At 38.7% G+C, this 24,616-nt stretch overlaps 1 protein-coding gene across 3 annotated transcripts in view; it reads right to left on the minus strand.

Annotated features, from left to right (window-relative positions):
* The window catches only part of LOC126262383 (structural maintenance of chromosomes protein 6), a 200,027-nt gene that overhangs the window by 174,728 nt on the left and 683 nt on the right, over positions 1 to 24,616 (minus strand). For 2 of the 3 annotated variants that reach the window (XM_049958980.1, XM_049958982.1), the window contains exon 2: positions 5,111 to 5,275. In XM_049958980.1, the coding sequence (XP_049814937.1) occupies positions 5,111 to 5,260 (150 nt within the window). In that variant the 5' untranslated portion in view covers positions 5,261 to 5,275. Of the gene's footprint in view, positions 1 to 5,110; positions 5,276 to 9,655; positions 9,756 to 24,616 lie in introns of all 3 variants that reach the window. The other variant, XM_049958981.1, reaches the window with a different exon arrangement.

A 24,616-nucleotide genomic window follows, 5' to 3' on the forward strand; every position in this document is an offset into this window, starting at 1 on the left:
ATATCCCCGACATCAATTTGTTGTAGAATCTTATAATATTTTCTGAGCTCAAACAAACGAAGTACCTCGAACAGAATGACCTCCGTATCATTCAGTATAGATTTCAAAAACATCGACCGTGTGAAACCTAACTTCCACTTTTCTCACATCACATACTGAAAGCTTTGGATCAAGGCAGTCGGGAAAATGCAGTATTCCCGATTTCTGAAAAGCATTTGACTCAGTACCACGTCTATGCTTAATGTCAAAAGTATGAGCAAAGTAAGATTTGTGACTAGACTAAGGACTTTTTGGTAGGGACAACGCAGCATGTACTTGGATGGAGAGTTATCATCAGAATTATAAGTAACTTCAGAATTGCCCTCGGCAAGTGTGTTGGAACCATTGCTGTTCAAGCTATGAACTAATGACCTTGTGGACAATATTAATAGTAACCTCAGACTTTTTGCAAATGACTTATCTGTAATGAAGTGCTGCCCAAAAGAAGCTGCATAAATATTCTGTCAGCTCTTGATAAGATTTCAAAGTGATGCAAAGATTGGCAACTAGCTTAAAATATTCAGAAATGTAAAATTGTGTACTTTACAAAATGAAGAAACATGGCATTGTATAACATCAATGAGCCACAGTTAGAATAAGTCAACTCAAACAACTATATGGACGTAACATTTCGTAAGGATATGAAATGGAATGATCAAATAGACTCAGTCGTGTATAGAGCAGATGGTAGACTAATGGATTCGCAATGAGTCTACAAAGATGGCTGATTTCTGGTAAAATACCGAAGTAACATGGTCAGCCTACAAAGGGGACTGCTTACAAATCACTTGTGTGGCCCATTCTGGAATATTGTGCAAGTGTTGGGACCTGTACCAAATAGGACTAACAAAGCACATTGAACATATACAAGTGCAGTAAGAGTGGTCATGGATTTAACTAATTCATGGCAGTGTGTCATGGAGATGCTGAAGAAACTGAATTGGCAAATACTTGAAGATAAACACAAACTATCACGAGAAAACCTACTTACAGAGTTTCAAGAATTGGCTTTAAATGACTCTATGAATATACTAAAACCCTCTATGTATATGTCACATAGGGATTGTGATGACAAGGTTACATTAATTACAGCAACCACAGAGCCATTTTTAACAAGCAGTCTTCCTGTGCTCCTTGTGTGAATGGAATGAGAAGAAACCTTAATAACTAGGGAGAGGAAAAAAATCTGTGTTATTTTATGGCCAATTGGTGACATTTTTTTACACTTTTCGGTGTTATTTAGCGGTGTTATTTTCTGGTTATTTTCAGGCAATCTTTTCCTATTATAGGTTATCTATTTTCGTCATACTTAACCATTTTTCAATGCTATATTGAAAATGGAACTATTCCTAAGGCAGGGTGGGCCAAAAATGAGAGAAGTGTAGAGAAAAATTATTTTAACAACAAATTTTGACACAAATAATTATTTAAAAACAAATACCAAAGGTAAAAAAGAAAATAACAGCATGTTGCAGATATTTCATTGATGACATGTTTCACGCTCCTTCATATAATTCTTGAGCTGTGGAGACCACAGAAACCAGTCTCCGCAGCTCATGAATGATCTGAAGATGCGCTAGAAGTGTGAAATGCATCATCAATAAAGTATCTGCAACAGACACTATTATTTCAATTTTTAACATTTGTATGCTGTTGCTGTGCTTGGCCAGAATGGTGTAGAGTGATACATATATTTTAAAAAATGCAAAAAAATTATTTATTAATGATGTATCCAATTTGTGGAGTGGAATGTTTCCTTCAAAATGTTTCCACAGTCCTTTAGGCCAGATATTCACAATCGCTCTTCTTCTTTTTTGCACCTTCAAAGCTGCTGCTAATTGTAGACAGCCACTTTATTGGCAAACTCGTCTACTTCAACTTGTTGCCCTTAAGTTTTTCAGTCTGCACATGTTTCACTATAGAATCTTTACACTCCCATGAAATTCTGATATTGCAGAATTTACAAAACACTGTTAACTTACTGGGAGTATGTAAACCATCGATTTCAAATTCTCGCACCCTTTCATCAGCAGTTACTGTAGGCTTTGGCATTGTGATGTGCTTGCGACAGATTTTCATTGTGCCACTGCAGCACAAACAATACAAAAGAAATAAATAATCCAAATTCGTACAGTGGTCATTCATACACGCTCACAAAAGTCGATAGTCGAAAGGCCACTAATGACATCACGACTGCAAAAAGTAGTGCGACAGTTGAACATGGAACATTCCAACATTAAATATGCACTAGCATCATTGGATTTACGACACTTCTCACAAGGACACACAGAAATTCTGTTGAAAAATGCCGATTTTGTGTTACTTCCTTAAACCACCAAATTCGCGTTACTTCCTTAAAAACAGCTAAATTCGTGTTATTTCCTTTAAAAAAAATTGCATTATTCAAGCACCTTATAGCTTAACAAATTTTTCCAGTCCCTACTAATAACTGATCCAATGGGGTGTACTCTCTGCCACAGGGGTTTGCAGAGAGAAGATGTAGATCTAGATAGATTGTCTGAACAGTTAGCTCACATTTACAATAATGAAGACAAAATTCAGTTTCCTTAACAAGCTGGCCACATTTTACACACATATATCCCATTCAGGACATAATGGTGTGTCCAACAAGGTGCTAACAAATAAAATGGTACAAAAATGGTACATAGATTGTAGGTTGTACAGCTTCACTTTAATATACACAAAACCTGTATGTGCAATGAGTTGATCAGCTTGGTCACAGGCTCTCATCATATTTTTGCAATATGTTATAGTTTCCTGTCCCCATTCTTATTTCAAATTTTCTATGTTGCTGATCATTATCACTTTGCACAAGGGTAACACACTACATCTACATCAACATCTATACTCTGCAAACCACTGTGAGGTGCATGGCAGAGGGTACATCCCATTCTATCAGTTATTATGGTTTCTTCCTGTTCCATTCATGTATGGAGCACAGGAAGATTGATTGTTTGAATGCATCTGTGCAAGCAGTAATTGTTCTAATCGTATCCTCACGATCCCCGTGTGAGCGATATGTAGGGTGTTGTAGTATATCCCTAGAGTAATCATTTAAAGCCCGTTCTCGGAACTCTGTTAACCGTCTTCAAGAGTCCACCATTTCAGTTCCTTCAGTATCTCTGTGACACTCTCATACGCATAAAACAAACCTATGACTATTCATGCTGCCATTCTCTGTATATGTTCAATATCCCCTGTTAGTACCCCTGGTATTGGTCCCACACACTTGAGCAATATTCTAGGATGGGTCACACAAGTGATCTGTAAGCAATCTCTTTAGTAGACTAACTGCACTTCCCCAGTATTCTACAGTAAAATGAAGTCTACCACCTGCTTTACCCACAACTGAACCTATGTGATCATTCCATTTCATATCCTTACAAAGTTTTACACACAGGTATTAGTATGAGTTGGTCGGTTCCAACAGTGACTCATTGATATTGTAGTCATACGATACTAGGTTTTTTTTGTTTTTTGAAGTGCACAATTTTAAATTTCTGAACATTTAGAGCAAGTTGTTAATCTCTCGGCATGTTGAAATCTTATCAATATCTGACTGAAAACTTTTGCAGTTTCTCTCTAGGATTTCATTATATAACTGTATCATCTGCAAAAAGCCTGATTTTACTATTACTAATGTCTGCAAGGTCATTAATTTACAACATGATCAGCAAAGGTCTCAACACACTTCCCTGGGGCACACTCAAAATTACTTCAACATCTGACGATGACTCTCCATCCAAGATAACAGACTGTGTCCTGCCTACCAAAAAGTCCTCAATCCAGTCACAAGTTTCATTTGATACCTCATATGTTCATACTTTTGACAATAAGCAGGTGTGGTACTGAGTCAAATGCTTTTCAGAAATCAAGGAACACTGCATCTACCCGGCTGTGTTGATCCAAAGCTTTTAGTATGACATGCGAGACAAGCACAAGTTGGGTTTCACATGATCGATGTTTTTGAAAATCATGCTGGTTGGCACTGAGGAGGTCATTCTGTTGGCATTGAGAGGTCATTCTGTTCACTATGTTCGAGCTCAGAATATGTTCTAGGATTCTACAACAAGTCGATCTCAAGGATATTGGACGCTAGTTTTGTGGATCACTTCCACTACCCTTCGTGTAGACATATGTGACCTGTGCCTTTTTTCAAGAACTGGGCACAGTTTTTTTGTTTGAGGGATCTACGATAAGTACAGTGAGAAGAGGGGCTAACTCAGTCACAAATTCAGTGTAGAATCTGACTGTGATTCCATTAGGGCCTGGAGCTTTGTTCAATTTTAAAGATTTCTGCTGTTTCTCAACACCACTGACAATAGTACTTATTTCATTCATCTTTTCAGTGGTACAAGGATTAAATTCAGGCTATTCTCCTGGGTTTTTCTTTGTAAAGGAACATTTGAAAATGGAATTCAGCATTTCAGCTTTTGCTTTGAGATCCTCAATTTCAGTTTCTGTCTCATTCACTAGGGACTGGACATTAACTTTGATGCAACTAACAGCCTTTACATACGACCAGAATTTCTTTGGATTTTGTGAAATGTCATTTGACAATATCCTACTACAGGAGTCATTGAAGGCATCACACATTGCTCTCTCACTAGTGGCATAGAGAGTATAGTGCAATTCTTAACTATTGCACAGCCATCAAACAATTAAGATTTATGAAACAACTGGCTCAATAGGAAAGACCCACTTCTAACCAAATCATTAATCATTCAACTGCTTAAAATATCTGACTTTATTTACTTAAAATGCTAACACTTTTTGGCCTGAACACTCCTTACTTTTAATGGTAGGGAAGAAATTAAGAATCACTTTCCTGTTGTTATCTGGTAGTATCTCGCAGTAAAATGGTTGGTTGGTTGAGTTGGGGGAGACGACCAAACAGCGAGGTCATCAGTCCCAGTAAAATCAGTAAAAAATGGAAAATCAGTATGTAAGATCCACATTTATGTCTATTTTTATGTAAAATTTAAATATTTTGATGATGTTTGAGTAACAACAGCGACACTTTAAAATAAAATTTATTTTTTATTGTAACCTTCTGAATGCTCTGAGACTGTTGGGAAACGTTGCTTTCGTATCCATCATCACTGCAATCGGCTCCATTTGCCTCATAATTTGTCCTCCGCCTCTTTGCAGAAACAGCATCAGTTTCTTCCTTTGACTTATGCCGTTTTTCTCGGTTCATCGTAGCTCATTCTTCCTGCAAAAACAAGCACCAGTGTAAAATAAATCTGTCCTTCATCTTACATGAGACTGTAGGATGACAAGAGAAAGGATTTGAAGACAATCAAGCAAGATATAGAGGGTCTTATCCACATAACTAGCAGTTAAAGTGAGGAGATTATGACTGTAGAATATCTAAGAAAAACTTAACACAGAATATATATTTTACAAAACAATTCAAGTGCTTATACTTCTTTTCCATTCCACACATTCTTGGTGAAATGGTCCGCTTGTAAACAGGAAAAATTTAAATAAATTTCATTTCCAGAGTAAACCAAAAATTGCCACAGACATAAAAAGATGTAAATAATAAAACAAATATATGGGGCAATCAAAAAATTCCTGTTTGAAGTCCGTGCAGTCCAGAATCAGTCTGCCAATCAGGTAAAATTGCCATGAGCAGTAGGCTATCATACCATCGATGCACCAGGTTGAAGGTACCTGTTTGGTAAAACATTTTAAAGGTCATAGGTGTGATAATAACAGGGGAAGAGTTCAGGATTATAGGGGGTGCTCAAGTGTCTCTCGCTTGAGTTGGAGTAACTTCTGCTGGCCTCCCAGATCGACCAGTGTCTTGTGTTGAAGCACAACCAGCATAAACTTGGTGCACCAGTTCACAATGTTGGTATCTGAGAGAGATGCTGTCCCATACACATCCTTCATTTTCTGATAAATGTCTACTGGGGTTTGACATTTGGCAGCCAAGAAAAGTATAACAGTACACTGATCCTTTGATCACATCCGATAATAGCATTGCAATATTTTACATTTCCGCATTTACTGTACGCATGTGGGAAAGACACAAGTACCACAATAATGTCTTCCCCACAAGCTGGTGCTCATATATGCACATTACAGTTGTGATGTGTTGCATATATGCTGCAGCAAAGCCCTAAAATGGAAACTTTTTGAACGCACATTATTATTTAATTCCCAGGCTATTCCAGCCAAGCATCATCAAATACAAGAAAAAAGTTTCAATGTTTAATACTGTTGTTGAGGTCTTCAGTATTCAGTTCTTCGTGCTAGTCTATCCTAAGCAAGCCTTTCAATTTCTGCATAGCTATTGCAGCCTACTGTCACTTAAATGGCAGTTGAGCTTCTTTGGGCACCCCTTACATTAACCCCCCCCCCCCATCCTCCTCCACCAACCCACCTCCTTTAGCAAATTGACTATTGGATCTTCTACACAATGTGGACAGTTTACCCCGCCAGAAAATCTTAGTTTTGAACATGTATTTCTCATGTAATAAGCTATGCAAAATTTGTGCTCAGGATACAAAAAATTCAATGTTTTACCAGCTTTTCAGTATGGAGATGTAAAATGTCGCTCTACAGCAGTTTTGGCCAAATTAAAGATAGCTTAGAAATGAAAGTAGGCCTATTTGAAATCTAAAGGAGAAATTTGGAGCAGAAGCACAACATTTTGTGGTCAATACACCGTTAAAAATTCAAGGCTGTGTCATTCCCTATTTTCATGCTGCATGAAGCCGAAGTTTGGAAAAAAACAGTCATGACAATTTTTCCACCATTTTATGACTGTGATGATTTTTGGACAAGCAAAGTATCTTGAGTGCCATTCAATTGTTCTGCAGAGAAATTATTTCTACTAATTCTAATGAATTGCTTCAGTTATTTGTGGTTGCTTCAGAATTTATAAACACGCAAACATGTCAACAAAAATTTGTGTATCAAATTTAAGCACATTTTAATGTAATATTGCTAAATATTTTCACCTCTTGCTTTCTTCATTTTGTTTCAGCAGAGTGAACAGTTGTTTTGTACTACAAAAGATTTTGTTTGTTTTCGGGACCCTAAGGATAAGATTAAACAAAAGAGCTCAAAAATACTGCTGTCCAAGACTCATAAACAATAATTTTAACAGCAGCATTTTGTGTAAGAAACCTATAAACATTTGTATAGTACTTACATACTTTAGTCTATCAAACCGAACTTTTGCAAAAAAACTTTTTACACACACCAGTTCACCTAGTGAATTTTAAATCTGATTAAATTTGTCACTCTCAAAGAAAGCTAAAACCCTGTATTTTAATCGGCAAGGACTTCTTCCTTCTTGTACGCAGGTATTGGTAAAATAACCACCTACTGTTTAAACTTTCTTCTTTTTGACCATTCTGGTTGAAACTGTAAATTCAGAGGCCACTCATGGTATCAATCCGCCTTTTGGAGAAAATGTTAAGTTCGCAAACCTCAGTTTTTGAAGAAACTGGCACATTTTTTTGTTTTAATTCACTTGGTAGGTCGCCATAATCAACATAGTACCCAGCGTTTAACATCAGAATTTTACTGCACGAATGTTCCCAACTTAAGCCAAACACAAATTGTAATCTGTCTACAAATCTTACACTTGATAAATCTTTCATTTTTATGCAGCCTTATGAACCTTACTTCTGATATTTTTAAGAACTGCCACTACATAACAAACTTGATTTCACCCTTTCTGCAGTTTCATAGGTTCAGCATCTGAAGCATTTGAGGAGGATAATATAGTCAGCAAGTATATTGTGTCCCCTTTCTGGCATACAGTGCATAATTATTGTAGTGGTAAAAATCTACATTTTGAGAGCTTTGTTAATTCAGCTGCTCTGCTCTACATCTGCATCAGCATCTGCACTACACATGCCACTCTACGGTGTGTGACAGTGGGTACCTCTGGTACCACATTAATTTTTCCCACTCATCTATTCCATTTCTGTGTGGTACATGAGAAGAACAACTGTTGACAACTTCCATGTGAACTCTTAATTTCTCTGCTTTGTTTGTTCTTGGAGGAAACAAAATGTTGCCCAACTTGCCTTCAAATGTACACTCTCGGAATTTCAACAGTAACCTTCTCTGTGATACACAACAATTTTCTTGTAGCAACTGCAACTAGAGTTCACTGAGCACCTCCATAAACCCTTTTTAATGGAACGTTTTGTTTTCACAAAAGGGTTACAGTAGTGCTTTTGCAAGAACAGAAACTAAATCAGAAACAAATCTTCATGATAGAAGCAAATCACTAGATCTGTTTCAGGGTCATAAGAACCGCATAATTTCAGTAGTCATCGTAAAGTTGTAGTTCATTTAGTGAGTCCACACTTTCTTTAAATTACTAAAAAGGTCTGATAACACACTGAATTGTGCAAGCAAGCAACTAGATTCCATGATAGTAAACAGAAGCCAACATCTAAATCAACCGTCACATCAAAAATAATTTTAATCAGACACGATTGTGCTAAGCCACCTTGTATCTCACAGTAAACAAAATACTTCCACTTCTACTGAAAGTTTGATGACTTAACTTGGAACAAATTGTTCAGTGTACTGTTAAATTGAAAAATATGTGATTTCTTGGTTACACTTAAAAAAAGAGAACAGGCTACCACTCACCTACAGATGATTGCACAAATGTACTTCTTCTAATATTAGACAGACCCATTTATAATTATTTCACAGCACATACTGATTAATTTGCAATACATTTGAAATGATGTTGACAGCCTGGACATTAAGTGATAATGGTTGGTGACTGTGACCAACAATTGAAACACACTGTGTGTCAACCAGTGTGTACTGGGAAATAAGTGAGTGCGTCTCGTACAAGAAGCAGTCTTATTTGCACTGTCATTAGTAGATGATGACAGCCTGTTCTCCTTCTTGAATTATTTCCATCCTTGATACCCAGTGCCATAATAATTTCTTAGTCATGATTAGAAACATTAACAAACATGCAAAAATACGACATCTAAAAATTACAAAAAGCTAACAACTCTTAACTACATGTTTGCAAATAATCATCTTGCTGGGGCTGGAAGCTGTTAACATTTTTTTTCCCATGTTTGCAAATTACATCTGAGTTTTTAAACTCCGCCTTCAACAAAACACTACGTATTTCTTTTTTTATCTACCAAAACATGCTTCAGCATCTACGTGTCATCTTCTGTGGGTCTCAATTTATTATTGTAAAATATAATACAGAGTTAATGGGTATTTTTTTTCTATTTTAAGCCTAAAAACTATAAAATGTGCATCTTATTTATTTTGTTTTGATTGCTCACAAGAACAAAATTACTTATGAAAGTGGATTTCTATAGGTCTGCTAGTTCTCATGCCTTTTTTGAAACAACGTCATGAACAAGTGAGTGCCAAAAAAACCACAGCATACTTCTGTGAGAAGGACAACATAAGCGTTAGCTCAAATCTCATTTCTGTATAAAAATCATGTGAAAACAGGTGAGAGTGAAGTATAAAAAAGGTGTTGAAACCAATGTAATTAAATAGAAAGAGAAAACACACCAAACATGCAGAACTCTGGGATAAATGTAAGAACAAGACATATACAACAACTACTCACGAAAAAGTATTTTCAAAGTCATCAACTCTCTCCAGCAATTTCCTCAACTACTTTCCAGATGAAATTCTGTCAAATGGTAACGGCATAAAAGCAAGTCGATCTGTAGAAATCCACTTTCATAAGTAATGCAGTCTTAAGTGAACAATAGAAACCAAGCATACAAAATGCACATGTTATAGTTTTTAGCCCTAAAATAGAAAAACAACCATGAACTTTGTACATCAAGACAATATAAAGGTCATAGTTGGGGAAACATAAATAAGAAATACGTTGTTTTGTTCAAGAGGTGGAGTTTAAAAATCCAAATTTAAAGTTTGCTAATGTTTCACAGCATTATTTTCAAGCTCATTTTTCACATTATCCAGAGGGTCTTGAAAATAAATAAAACCTTTTCTAGGACAAGAACAACTGCTCTTTCTAATGAAACAAAAATAAACAAAATAAGAGGCAATAATATTTAGTAATATGACATCAAATTATACACAAATCTGCCATAAACATTTTTACTGTATGTTTGCATATTAAAGCTAAAGTGACACAGTACCTAGGTTTCCAGATTAACAGTTCATAGGGGAGCAGAGGAGGACATGTTGGGGAAAGTTAAGTGGAAAGGGAAGGTAATTCAAACTCCAGTATGAGAGAAACCCACCTGTAGTGACTTTTTTGTATCCTGAGCTCAAATTTTGTGTAGTGTGGTTTTGCTGCAAGCAAAATTTCATTTGGAAGTTTCTTAAAATAAGAATTAAATACCTTTGGATTAAAGGAGACCAGTCACCGAAAGGCAGCAACTTTGAATTGACGATATGCATGCACATAAAGAAAGAAAACTTGCTAGCTATCAGAGTAATCTTTTTACGAGTCAAAGTAAATCACACACACACACACACACACACACACACACACACACACACCTATGCCCCTACATGGATGCCAGCTTGACCAACAGTGCCAGTGCTGGATTTCAGCGGGTGTACTGGTTGTGCTGGGGGTGGGTAGAGGGAGAGGGTGATGAGAGGAAGGGAGAGGGATCAGGGATGCATGGTTAGCGACTTGGAGGGAGGCAGCTGGTTTGCCGGCTAGGAATGTAGGAGGGAGGAGTGGCAGGTATTCAAGCTGGGCAAGTGATGCACAGTTGTCAGAGCAGCAGGGAGTGGCACATGCTGAAAGTGATCTGGTGACATAAACTGAGAGGGTGTAACATGACAGAGGAAGGGGAAACTGTTGTTGGAGAGTGTGGTGACAATGGTTACTGGAGATTGGGGTCAGGACATTTATGTGAGCAGAGGTTGTATTGTACAGATACTTCCATTTGCGTTGTGGCTGGCCTCTAATGGGGTAGAATAAGCCTGTGACAGGATTGGAGCAGCAGATGCTGGGTGGGTGGATTGGGCAGGTCTTGCATCTTGGTTTGCCATATGGATGTGAGCCCTGTGGCAAGAGACTGGGAGTGGGAGTGGCACAGGGCTGTACCAGGATGTTGTGCAGGTTGGATAGGCGATAGAACACCACTTTAGGAGGATTGGGAAGGATCTTGTGTAGGAAGTCCTCCATTTCAGGACATGATGGGAGATAATCAAAGTCCTAGAAAAGGGTATGGTGCAGCTGTTCCAGTCCGGGTTATACGAGGTGCTATCCAAAATTTACGGGACTGGTGCTGCCATCTATTGAAAACCTTACCTTTGGACTAATGGTCACCATCACTCTCGAAGTAGTTCCCATCTGCACATACACACCAGTCCCAGCACTTTTGCCACTGGTCAAACGTTTTCTGGAAGTCCTATTCTTTGAGGGTGTTTATCAGCGCCAGCGATGCTTCTTGAATTATCTCTAGAGTGTCGAACCGATGGCCTTTCAACTTGAGTTTCAGTTTTGGGAATAGCGCAAAGTCACAAGGTGCTAAATCTGGTGAGTACAGTGCCAAAAAGGTCCTGGTGAGCAAGGACGTGTGACAGGGCACATTGTCGTGATGCAGCAGCCAATTCCCTTGACGCCAAAGTTCGGGCCGTCGTCGCCGCAAAGTTTCACAGAGCCATCGCAAAACGGCACGGTAATACACGGAATTCACTGTCTGGTTGGGTGGGATGAATTCTTTGTGCACAATTCCCTTGGTATTAAAGAAAATGATGATCATGCTCTTCACCTGTCTCAGTTTTTTGGGTCTTGGAGAGCCCGGACTCTTCCACTGGAACGATTGTTGCTTTTGTCTCTGGGTCATAACCCTAAATCCAGCTTTTGTCGATGGTGATAACCCGTGACAAGAAGGTTGGATCATCAGATGCGGTTTGACGAAGGTCCATGTACACTTCAACACGCTGTGCCTTCTGATTGGCATTCAAGATCCTTGGCACAAATTTTGCAGCGACATGATGCATGCCCAATTCATCACTCAACATTCTTTGACATGTCCCATAACCAATACCCACTTCATTCGCAAGGTCTTGAATGGTTTGATGTCGATCCACACAAACCACTTGAAATTTGGCAACAATGTCCGGTGCTGTGCGGGTAACGGGCCTTCCAGCATGAGCATCATCTTTGACGCCTGTATGGTCAGCCCTAAACCGAGCATGCCACTCAAACATCCGCCTACGGCTCATGCTCTGTCCCCCAAACACTTGTTGAATCATTGCAAGGATCTCCATAGCACTTTTCCCGAGATTTGCACAGAATTTGATACACACGCGCTGTTCTGTTCGCCAATCCATCGTAAAATTGCCACACACCAAACGTAGAGTATTACAGAAATCACTGTGGATACACAACACGTCCTCCCAGCTGAATGACACTCTGCACACAGACTCATCAGATATGCAGCTCTCACCACCTAGTGGTGCAAAGATCTACTACTCCTACTTTCCAGATGGCAGCACTAGTTCTGAAAATTTTGGATTCCACCTCGTACTTGGTGACCAGGGGAATACTCCTTTGGTGGGAGGGCTGGGAGTGAGTGAGGAAATGGCACAGGAAATTTATTTATGGACAACATTTGGAGAATACTGCCTGTCAGTTAAGGTCTTCGTGAGACTTTCAACATACTGGGCACGGGAGATCTCATCACTGCAGATATGTTATCCACTGGTGGTTATCCTGTTTGGGCGGGAATTTTTGGTTTAGAAGGGATGGCAGCTGTCAAAATGCAGGTCCTGTTGGTTGTTAGTGGTTTTAATGTCTTCCGTAATTAGAATTAAAAGGAATGACCTAATTCCTTGAAGCACCAGGATGTGTACTATCAACCAATCCCTTCCTTCAGTTATGTTGCACCATAAATTTGTTTTCTCTCTGATGCCATTTAGTAGATCTTTGTTATACTTATCTGTTCTACCCACCTAACCTTCAACATTCTTCCACAGCATAATATTTCAAAGGTTTCTATTTTCTTTTTGACTATACTGTTTATTATTCAGTGCTTCATTCCAGGCAAATACTTTCAGAAAAAGACTTCCTAATACTTGCATTGAAATAATAATAATAATTTTTTGAAAATATAATACAATTATATGGATAAAAAATCTACTCAGCAAGTGGCTGCAGCAAAAAACACGTATGAAAGATATGGAAATTGGCATGCTTTCGGAGCTAGTGGCTCCTTCTGGCAAAAGGGTTGAAGTGGAAAGAAGAGGGACGACAGAAAAGGATTGGTGAGGCTTACGAAATGGGAAGAGTTATGGAAAAGTCACCCAGGATTCCAGGCCCAGAGAGACTTACCAGACGGAATGAGAATGAAAGACTGTTGAGGACTGCACCAGATGAGATTTGAAAACCTGAGAGCTTACAGGGGAAAGATAGGGTAATACGCAAAACTGAGATTACTGAAAAAACATCCCTGCTTCTTTAACCCTTCTGCCAAGACGACTTGCACATTTCCATAACTTTTGTATTCTCCTGCTGACACTTGGTGAGTAGATTTTTCTTTATCCATCCAATTATAACACATTTATATTACATGTTAAAATATTTCTCTTTTTCAGCAAAGTTTTTCTTGCTATTTCCAATGCATTTCATATCCTTTCTTTGCTACCATCAATTACTTTGCTGCCAAAATAGCAAAACTCTTCTACAGCTTTTAGTGTCCCACTTCCTTATCTTATTACAGCTACATCCCACTATCCTTGCACTACTTTTGCTGATTATCTTATCAATACTATTCATTCTGTTCTGTTGAGCATTTTTAGTGCAATTATTGTGAAAGCTTTGCAACAGGTTACATTTTATTGAATGAAAAAAGCAGTACATGAACTACAGTGACTACGCATAAACAAATAGATAACAACCACGTAGTAACAGTAAAAACATGGAGCAAACAGAAAATTGTCAACACTGATTTACATATTCCAACACATACCCTTAGACTGATATTGACACACAATGTGAAGTTCAAACAAACAGTCACTCCATAGCTTTTTTCCAAGGCCACAGTTTCTTGCATGTGTTTCATTTCTAGCAGTACTTTGGGGTTTTGTGGAAGTATCAGTTAACATTCCTTCAGATGGCAGATGTTCAATATGACTCAACATGCCTTCTTATAAAGTGATATTTTTTATCTCTATGCTTGGATCTACAATTTTTTGCTAGATTCTTAGTTAACTGAATGGCTGGCTCCTTTATTATCACAACATACAGTATTTTAAGTGACTTTATGACACTACTTGGATCTACCTCAGACATAAGTTGTCTTAAACACAGTAAATCTTGAAAAAAGCCATACATTCAGCTTCATAAGTAGAAAATGCAACAGTTTTTTATTTTCTACTAGACCACAGGATTAAAGAACTTTACATTTTTATGCACAAATGCATTATAGAGTATCTGCCATTGCTTTTATTTCTCCCATCTGCATCACTGAAGGCTAGTATTTCTCTACTGCCATTTCAAGAAAATTTTAGCTTATAGCACATGGTTCCCTTAAAACATGTAAACACTCTTTTTACTAACAATCAATGGACCTTTTTAAAACAGTGATTACATCTGCCAAACAAATTGTCAGCAAAACATGTCAGGTCTGGAGATTTGGGATGGATACAGAAAACTTCCTACTGCCTAGATACATCTATCATATTTTTTCTGAGCTTCAAAATACAATAAGTGATCTTCAATTACTGAAGCTTGCATTCTTTGATTATGGTAGCATACTTGAAGGATTGGGGAGATTGGTCAGTCCTGCAATTGACAGGCAGGTGGTAGCACACATGGTGAATTCCTGTGAAGTGGTCAGACACATTCTCCACGAACTTGGTCATGTGTACATCCATAAGACATATGTCCAAAGCATCAGGGGCAGGAAACATGGCTTAACATTGCAACAGTAAATCATGATTTTGACTTTCTCTGTAGGCTCAAAAGTGAGGATGACATACAAAGTGCATTCCTTGGGTCTCCAAGTGTTTGTGTAGTTCTTCATCCTTCTGCATCATTAGGTTCCAGTGAAAAATTAATACCTGTACCCCTGCTTAGGTTCTTACTCGGTGTTTTGGTAACAGACACACAACCAAATTGTTTACAAGGGATTAACACTCAGGACTGCGTACTATTTGCGGTCTTAATAAAGATGGAACCATTCCATAATTTACTAAGGGAAGAGAATTCACCAAACACATTTTCAATATTCCCCACAAATAACACTGGCCTAGTAGGGAGAAGACACCCTCTGTCTGTATGGATACAAATCAGAAACTGAGGGGAGTCACTTGGTTTTGTTTTCCTTCCATGGCAAGGCCAAGGAGGGATGTTCCAAGGGACATAAAAATCAGCACTGGACTGTGGCCTGGGCAGCCATCAGTTGATAAATTTGGATGTTTCATGATGCTGAATATCTGCCATGATGCTGCCTACTCTGAAAGAGGATTCTCCCATGTGCAACCACCCAGCCAGGGCAGACTGTCATGTTGGCCATTGGCCGAAGTCCCAGTGCCTCCATGTGGACAGGTATGTACTTCTCAGCATGCACAGGGAGGTGACTGGGATCAGTAGTGCACTCCTGCTACATTCTTACCCTGACAATACCCACACAGACAGGCTACAATGCTGGGTGTCAAATAACCTACCCCAAACATTCTGTAAAAGAAATTTGGAAAGATGGAGGTCGAACCCAAAGTTCGGCATCAAACAGAAGTTAGACTAAATATGTGGTGTAAAATAGAAGAACAAACTGGGGAAAGCCAATATTCTATGAGTGTATTAGGTTGTCAGCAGGGAATCTGTTCTACAGAATAAGTATGAGAAAAGATGACAGTCAAAGAGTAAAATTGGAGCACTGGAAAGGAAGTAATACTGAATTGGGTTGGGGACTCATGCTTGCCAATCCCGCACTCAAAAAAGAGCTGTGAGCCTCCTGGGGAGGGAGAATGTTTAGAAGAATTCTTACCCTCTACAGCATCCGTTTCAGTTAGAAGTGCTCCTACTGAACATCAGACTGTAGGTCTTGAGTGGATGCACACATAAAAAATAAGTGGAGCACAGTATTTATAAAAAAATAAGTGGAACACAGTACTTCAGATTACACATTTTTCAACATGCACACAGAGACAGAGAGGAGGGGTAGGGGACGAGGGAGAGAGGGAGGGAGAAAGAGGGATGGGGAGGGGGAGGGAGGAAAAGGGAGGGGGAGGGGATGGGGAGGGGGGGACAGAGAGAGAGAGAGAGAGAGAGAGAGAGAGCTGGGAAAGAGCACTGCAGCTCCCTCCCTCCCTCCCTCCCTCCCTCCCTCTCTCTCTCTCTCTCTCTGTGTGTGTGTGTGGGGGGGGGGGGGGGGGTTGAATGCTTAAACAAAAGTAACTCAGATTAAATTCAGTGTCCCCCTCTCCCCTCCCATATCTCATATGGTAATCACACACATACACAAATGAAAACTACATCCTACACCTTGCACTCACAGGTCACTGACTATAAAAAATTAAACTTAATATTGGTTATGAACTGCAGATTAAAGAAGTTACGGAAAGGCAGAAAATTAGAGAGATGAGACCTGGACAAGTTGAAATAACCAAAGGTTGTTGAAAGTTTCAAAGAACTTCAAAGAAACTTTTGGCTGAAACAGGGGGAAAAAATACAATAGATGATGATATGTAGCTTTGAGACATAATGTAGTGAAGCAGCACAGAATCAAAGCTGCAATACGAAATGGCACATGAGTTACTGAATTTAACTGACAATAGGACAGAATATAAAAATGAAGCAAATGAAACAGACTAAAAGGAATAATCTATAAAAAATTATACTGACAGGTACGGTAAAATGAAAAAGCAGTAGAGGCTACAGCAGAAATGCTAAGCTGCAGAAGCATGGATGACTATGGGAAAGATAGATGCTGCCTAAAGGTAAATCAAATAAATTTTTGGAGAAAAAAAAGCAGCTGTATCTATATCAAGAGCTCAGATGGCAAGGCAATACTAATCAAAGAAGGAAAGAGGAGAGGAATATGTACAGTAGAAGGGCTATGCAATGGAGGGAAACTTATATTATGGAAATGGGAAAGAAATTATGACAACAAGATCAGAAATATGACACAGTGAGATGAATTTAACAGAGCACTGAATGACCTAAGCTGAAACAAGGCCACCGGCATAGACTACATTCCCTAGAAGAATTGTTGCAATCCTTGGGAGAGCTAGCCATGACAAAATTAGCAACAGTGTAACGCCAGCCGCCGAGTTGAGAGGAGGCACAGCAGAGCAACAGTAGCACTTGTGTGATAAACTGTAAATTAATTTAGTCTTTGTTTTTTGTTCACATGCTTCTGCAAAGAAGTGAACTGTATGTATGTATTTTACTGTGTAGAATAGTGGTTAGGAAATTAATCATAGTTTTTGTTTTTTTGCGTAAGTTTTGAGAATATCCTTGTGCAGGGCGGCTTTCTAGTGTAAATTTTCCATGTAGAGAAATTTATTTCTGTTTAATAGCTTGCGGTCCCAGAGTTCAGCGAGAAATCTGCACACCAACTTTTAGTGTTCCTTTCTTCTCCTTTGGTATATTTTCGAACTCAGTAGCACCATTTGAGACTTTATATCTATTTTATACACAGTACGATATGGCTAGGGACTGTGCTTGTTGTGAGCAGACACAAGGAAAGTTGGCTGCTGTCCGTAAACAGCTGGAAGCTGCGTTGGCTACCGTTGACAAGCTTCTAGCTAACGCTCGAAGTTCCAGAGAAGTCAGGGCGCCAGTGACAAGACCTTTGGAGTCACTGGAATCCCCTGGTGGCCCAGACGTCACTGCGGCTTCCAATACGCAACATCTGACCGGTCTGTCCTCACTCCAGAGTGGGTGGCAGACAGTGGTGGGTTCGCGTGTCACTGGGCAGAAAACAAAAGAGGGAGCAGGCTGTGCAGCTGCCTCCCTACGTCTTAGCAACAGGTATGAGGTGCTTCCCAGTGTCGATACTAGCTCTGAGCCAACATGAGATGCCTCTTCTGTTGGGCCAGTGGTCGATTTTCCTGCCCAGTCCAGACAAGTACAGAGGGTAGATATGCTAGTCATTGGGAGCTCCAATGTTAGGCGGGTGATGGAGCCCTTCAGGGAGATAGCAGGCAAGGTGAGAAAGAATTCCAGTGTGCATTCAGTATGTTTGCCGTGAGGTCTCATCCGTGATATGAAGGAGGCCCTGCCTGCGGCTATCGAGTGCACTGGGTGCAACCAGCTGCATGTAGTGGCACGTCGGCACGAATGATACCTGCCGCTTGGGTTCTAAGGCCATCCTCGGCTTCTTTCGGTGGCTGGCTGATTTGGTGAAGGCAACTAGCAACGCACCGGGGTGCAGGCTAAGCTGTCTATTTGTAGCATCGTACCCAGGGTTGATCATGGTCCTCTGGTTTGAAGCAGAATGGAAGCTCTAAACCAGACGCTCGGACACCTCTGTGACAGTATTGGATGCGAATTTCTCGACCTCCACTATCAGGTGCAGAAATGTAGGGTTCCCCTTAATAGGTCAGGATGCACTACACTCAGGAAGCAGCTACTAGGGTAGCAGAGTACGTGTGGCGTGCACACGGGGCTTTTTTAGGTTAGAGGATCCCTCCCTTGGGAGCAAACACGATTTGCCAGTTAAATCAGCCACAGTGACCTCAGAGAATCTTGGTCCTCACAGATCAGAGATAGAAAATATTAATATGATTTTAGTAAACTGCAGGAGCGTCCAAGGAAACGTCCCAGAAATAGTATCACTTAGTGATGGTTATAATGCACAGATAGTATTGGGAAGGAAAGCTCGTTGAAGGCAGATCTGTAACTGCTATAAATTGTTTAATGTCTTGTTGGATATGCCATCTACTCCAACAGAACATTTAGTTTTCAAAGATTTAATGATTTTCCGTATTTCACAAGAGGTTGTTAGGTGAGAATTAATCTGACCAGGATTTCTCAAAACTGATTCTTCCTTGTACTGCCTGGCTTTTTCTTGTGAACTATTCTCACAAATTTTTTCACCTACACTTAAGAAATGGTTGTTACATACGTTACCTACTTGCGTACTGTTGGTTAAGATAGTCTCATTCTCTTTAATAGTTACAATATAATGAGAAGGAAAGTTGCTACTCACCATACATAGAGTGGAGATGCTGAGTTGCAGATAGGCGCAACAAAAAGACTTCAGAATTAAAGCTTTCAGCCATTGACCTTTGTCACCCCCTCCCCCAACACACACACACTCCACGCACACGCAACTCACACACAACTGCAGTCTCGGGCAACTGAAACCAGTGTGTGTGTGTGTGTGTGTGTGTGTGTGTGTGTGTGTGTGTGTGTGTGTGTGTGTTTGTGGGCGCGCGCGTGTGTATGTGTGTCTATTGTTGACGAAGGCCAATGGTCGAAAGCTTTAATTGTAAAGTCTTTTTGTTGTGCGTGTCTGCGATTTAGCATCTCCGCTATATGGTGAGTAGCAACTTTCCTTCTCATAATCCTGGATTTTCCATTGTTTGACTTCTTTAATAGTAATATTATCTATCCCAGTGGCAGCTTTTCCTCCCTCCCTTCTATCAACATTCCATATTGATTTGATTTTGTAGCCCAAGTTGTTAATTTCATCTCTAATATAAATATTTCTTGATTTTCTGACAACTTTTCTCAATATGCTACAATAATTTTAATAGTGTAAAGTTACTTCTGGGTCTTTATTGATTCTTGCTGCCTCGTACTGTTTTCTTTTTCTTTCTGAAGACTCTTTAATAACTATAATAATCCAAGTTTTTTTTTTTGAAAACTGTTTGTTGTTACATTTAGTAACTTTTTTGGGCAACAATGTTCAAAAAGGGATATAAATTTATCAATAAATATGTTGCATTTGGCTATTGCTGTACAAATACATTATCTATGAAAGTGCTACTGTCTTGAGCCATACGTGGTGGAAACTGATCACTGATTCTAAGTTATATGTCATTAATAACACTTCTAGTTCACTTCTCCTATCAGAATTGCTTAGAAAGCTTACACTGAAATCATCACAGATGAATAACTTCATTTTGTCTGACAGACAGCGTAACAGGGAGCCAAACTTTCTTATGAATATCTCCCAATCTCCTAATGGGAACCTGTATACTGTTGTTAATATCAACACTACATTAGTTAGCTGTAATTCACGTGCACAAACTTCAAAGCGCTGATTGACAAAAAATTTGCTTACTTCTATAGTTTTGTATTTTATCTTTGTTTTGTGTAAATGGCAACTCCTTCTTTATCCATGCTAAATCTGCAAGAGAAGGATGCAAAATTGTAACCATTTATACTGACACATTCCATTCCCACAGTTATAAAGTGTTCAGACAGACAAAGCATATCAATCTCATTCTTATTTTTGAGATCATCTAAACACACTAACAGCTCACCTACTTTATTTTTTATTTCCCTGATATTCTGATGAAAAAATTGATACTACCCTTAGCTTTATACCTAGTTACAGTACATGAAACTACTTTATTATATTTTTCTTGATTGTTGTCTGTCTGGACTTTGGCTTTAACCTAAAAATCCTGTCTGCCTGGTCCCATTAACCACACGGATCATCCCTTGTGTGACTGTGCTTCCACTTACAGTATCTGCTAACAGAGAAGCTAAATTATCTTTCCCCTTCCTATTTAGGTGCAGGCCATGTGTAGCATCAACTGGAACAACTCCTGAGCGTTTTAGTTTTCATAATTCATCAAAATGTCAAAAGACTCGTAATAGAGAAAACTATTTAGGCTGATGAATTACAGAGCTGAATGTGGTAAGATGTGCTGTGCATGCCTTGCCACCATTTAGTCACAGGAATATCAATGTCACTCAATGAAATTACAAAATACCAGGTTGCTATTTCAAAATTACTATATAAATACGTATTTGGAAACATATCATAATTCAAAACTATGGGCAGGAATGATTTTTCCCCACTGATCACACTGAAAAATTTGTGAATGAATTATTGTAGCTGAACAGTAAACTTTGCATTATTAGAATCTTACAGACTACTGATTTCTAATTGAAATCTCTAAAACATAACAGTACTCTAGTTAGTCATAGCATGTTGTCATTTTAGTGCCAGATTATTCATAGAGTTTTGAACAAGAACATGACAGAAATTTGCCTACAATTTCTACATGCCAGATGCTGTATGTATCTCCACCAGTATTGTATGGGATATATGTTTTGGTATATTGCATTTTTTGCACTTGAGAGTGTAATTAATCGACTTCATATCTGTCAACTTTTAAAATCAGTATCTAAATTTACAAACATACTTCACAAACTATCATCCAGCCACTCGCAATGTATGCTTCCATGCAAGTCCCAATTTCTGTAATCTTGTCTTGCAGCCCTTATGCGAGATATATTTTGGTATCAGCTGAAGCATTCAGCAGTTTGTCACAAACATAGTTCTCTAAATTTTCTCAATAGTGTTTTGCAAACAGAACTCATTCTTCCCTTCACTGACTCCCATTTGACTTCACAGACCATTTCCGTGACACTTGCATGTTGATCAAACCTGGAAGTAACATACCTAGCAGCCCACCTTCCTTTAATGAAGTTCTTTTAACTGCAGTTGGATCCCATGATGGGCTGGTAGAAGAAGAAGCCACAAGAGCAACAATGCCTACAAACTAGCAACATCCCAATAATTCAGAAGCAAACAAATCCCATGAAGAGCAGAACTAGAACTAAAGGTCACTGACACTGTGAACATGACAAACCAAACAGGGAATTAATGCTGCAGTTCTAAAACTGTATCACCTGAATGTTTAGTTCATATTCAAATGAACTTGAAACTCTAATAAAAACAAAGTAACTGATATAGGCTGCATATCAATAATTTGTACCTCAGAATACTGGCCTGAATCTGGAATAATTCGGCTTATTGCACTGTCAAACTTTTAAATTAGCAGATATTATTCTAAAACAAGCTTCAAGCAGGTTAGAGTTATCTTTATCAAACATAACATTGAATTTATTACTTTACCCAAGTACAGAGAACTTTGAGTAGAATAAGATTTTGAACTAGCTGCAATAGAAATTGCCAGAGTAAATCTTATAGCCATCACTGTCTATTGTTCCCAATAGGTAACTTCAACCTGTTCACGAAGAGGCTTAGGCAGTTCTTGAAAAGAATATCTAAATCTAGTATATGCTAGTGTAATCCGTGGAGACTTCCACATTTGTTTCCTCAATATAAGTGGGAAGAGCGATGCAATTTCAAACTCATAAATACCCATAACTATGTAAACACTCTCACAAGAATAACACATCATTCAGGAAAACCCCTTGACCAAATATTATTATACATAGCATATCAAAGTAGCTACTCAAAGCAGGACTCAGTGACAACCCAGTGTGGATACCAGACATCAATTTAAATGATTCTGTACTAAGATAGCCAACTACGAAAACCATACATAACTTTTTTTCAATGAGGAAAACATTAACTCTTTTAATAAGTTGACAGAAATTCCCATCAGTATTTTCTAAAATATATCCACAGTTAAAGGATCAGATAAGAATGATATGCTATCTGAGTCCCGACATGGATACAAAATGGCAAAATCAGTGAAGACAATGATGTACAAATGCCTCAGTTGCACACCGAATCTGATGAAAAATAAACAATTAACACGGAAATTTTTACATTTTTCGAAAGCCTTCTTGATAAAGCTGAACATTATGGCATATAGGGCCTCCCCAACAGGAGGATCAATTCTTCAGGAGAACTGAAGTGTCCGATTCCACCCAACTGCTTTGACCCATGACATCATCAATCTGGCGGAAATGGCTATTCTAAGTGTCTCCAATATGGCACCTATGACATCCCTCCATATAAGCCTACATGGCAACAAACACAAAAGTACACATAAATAAGACAATAACATCTCCCTCCAAAAATATAATCAAACTAATGGGACAACAGCGGGAAATTGGGAGTTTTAGGGTGTGGACAAGCTAAATATAACAGTAAAAAAACACACAACAATCCCAAAACACACAAAATGAAAAAAAAAGGAAGAAAATTACAACATTCCGCTACATTAACAAAACCTACGGGCATTGGACACGTCTCTTGATCTATATAGGCCAACTACAGCTGACGATACCAAAACACCAATACCTAAAATTAAACCTAAAATTAAAAAAAACTTGCCTCCGCACTCCCCCCCCCCAACACACACTCTGCAACACCGCCACATGTACCCGTCACTGGTCCGAGACACTGAAAGTCTGCTCAACCTCATGTTCTCATGACAAATACTACACTCCACAATCTCAGAGATTAGTCCAAATAACGGAAGGAATTTAATAGGCCTAACGGGCAACATGTCCTCCCCCAACTCCAATTGCAACATAGCACTCTTATATTTCGTCGTCATGTCCACACCTAACAACAGAAGCCACACAATAAATTAAACATCTTACCACACCACCTTTAGTAATCAGAAAGAACTCCCACTGTGAGGTACATTATTGTAAGTCCAAATCAGACACTGAAATACTATTACATGTGAGCACAATCAAATATGAGGTGCCTTGGGGGCTGTTATGGGACCCCTTACTGTTCATTCTATAACTGAATGGTCAAGTCTACATGTGGGTACTCTCAGAACTCTTATTTACTGATACTACAGTAGTTATGTTTATTGCCAAGGACGGTGAGGAATTTCAGCAATCTGTAAAATGTGTCACAAATCAGTGAATTATAAATAACAGAGTGAGTGTCATATAAAATTTTCATATTCACTGGAATAGGGATCCACATAAACCTACAGTTTCAATTAGCATAAACCAGTGGTAACTGGTTAAAAGAAATCTCTGGAACACGGCCACAAGATGTAATGGTTAAGGTAATGGCAAATTAAGTAGAAGCTGTTAGGTCTTACAAGCAATGAAACCTTGCACCAACAGGGAAATAATTATGAGTGCCTAAGATGTTTACATTCCCACCTAAATTAAGGTGTATTTTAGGAAACTCTTCAGTATCATTCACTGCTTTGACAGAAGGAGGTCAGGAGAATAATGAATGGGAGTGACACAATAGAATCATGCAAATCTCATTTCATCACAACAGTGAATATAAATTCATCGGCATATTTCTATACACACTAGCACTCCTATTGTCTACAGTACTTTTAACCGAGTAAGGCAGAAAATTTCAAAGAAACTGTGATACTAACATAATATCAGGCTGAACAAAAATGACCTCTTAACTCACATCAATACAGTACAGTGCCAGAAGGGTAGATCCACAAAGTTTGAAACTTTTTAAGAAAATCTTAAAGAGCAAGAAAATCAATGTAAGTCTCTTTAAAATTTCTTACAGTCATATTTACAGTGACACTGATTACACTCCATCAAGTGCATATATGGTCTTGTAAAACGGACTACTGCACCATGTTCAATTACAAATTGAGTAGATTTAGAATTATGATAGATTTATATCATGAAGCAATTATTTATGGAAAAGGTTGTGTATAGCTCCAACGTTTTTACCATGTTCAATAACAGGAGCACTACGTG

The sequence above is a fragment of the Schistocerca nitens genome, chromosome 6 (genome assembly GCF_023898315.1).
Source record: "Schistocerca nitens isolate TAMUIC-IGC-003100 chromosome 6, iqSchNite1.1, whole genome shotgun sequence".
NCBI classification, from domain to species: Eukaryota; Metazoa; Arthropoda; class Insecta; order Orthoptera; family Acrididae; genus Schistocerca; species Schistocerca nitens.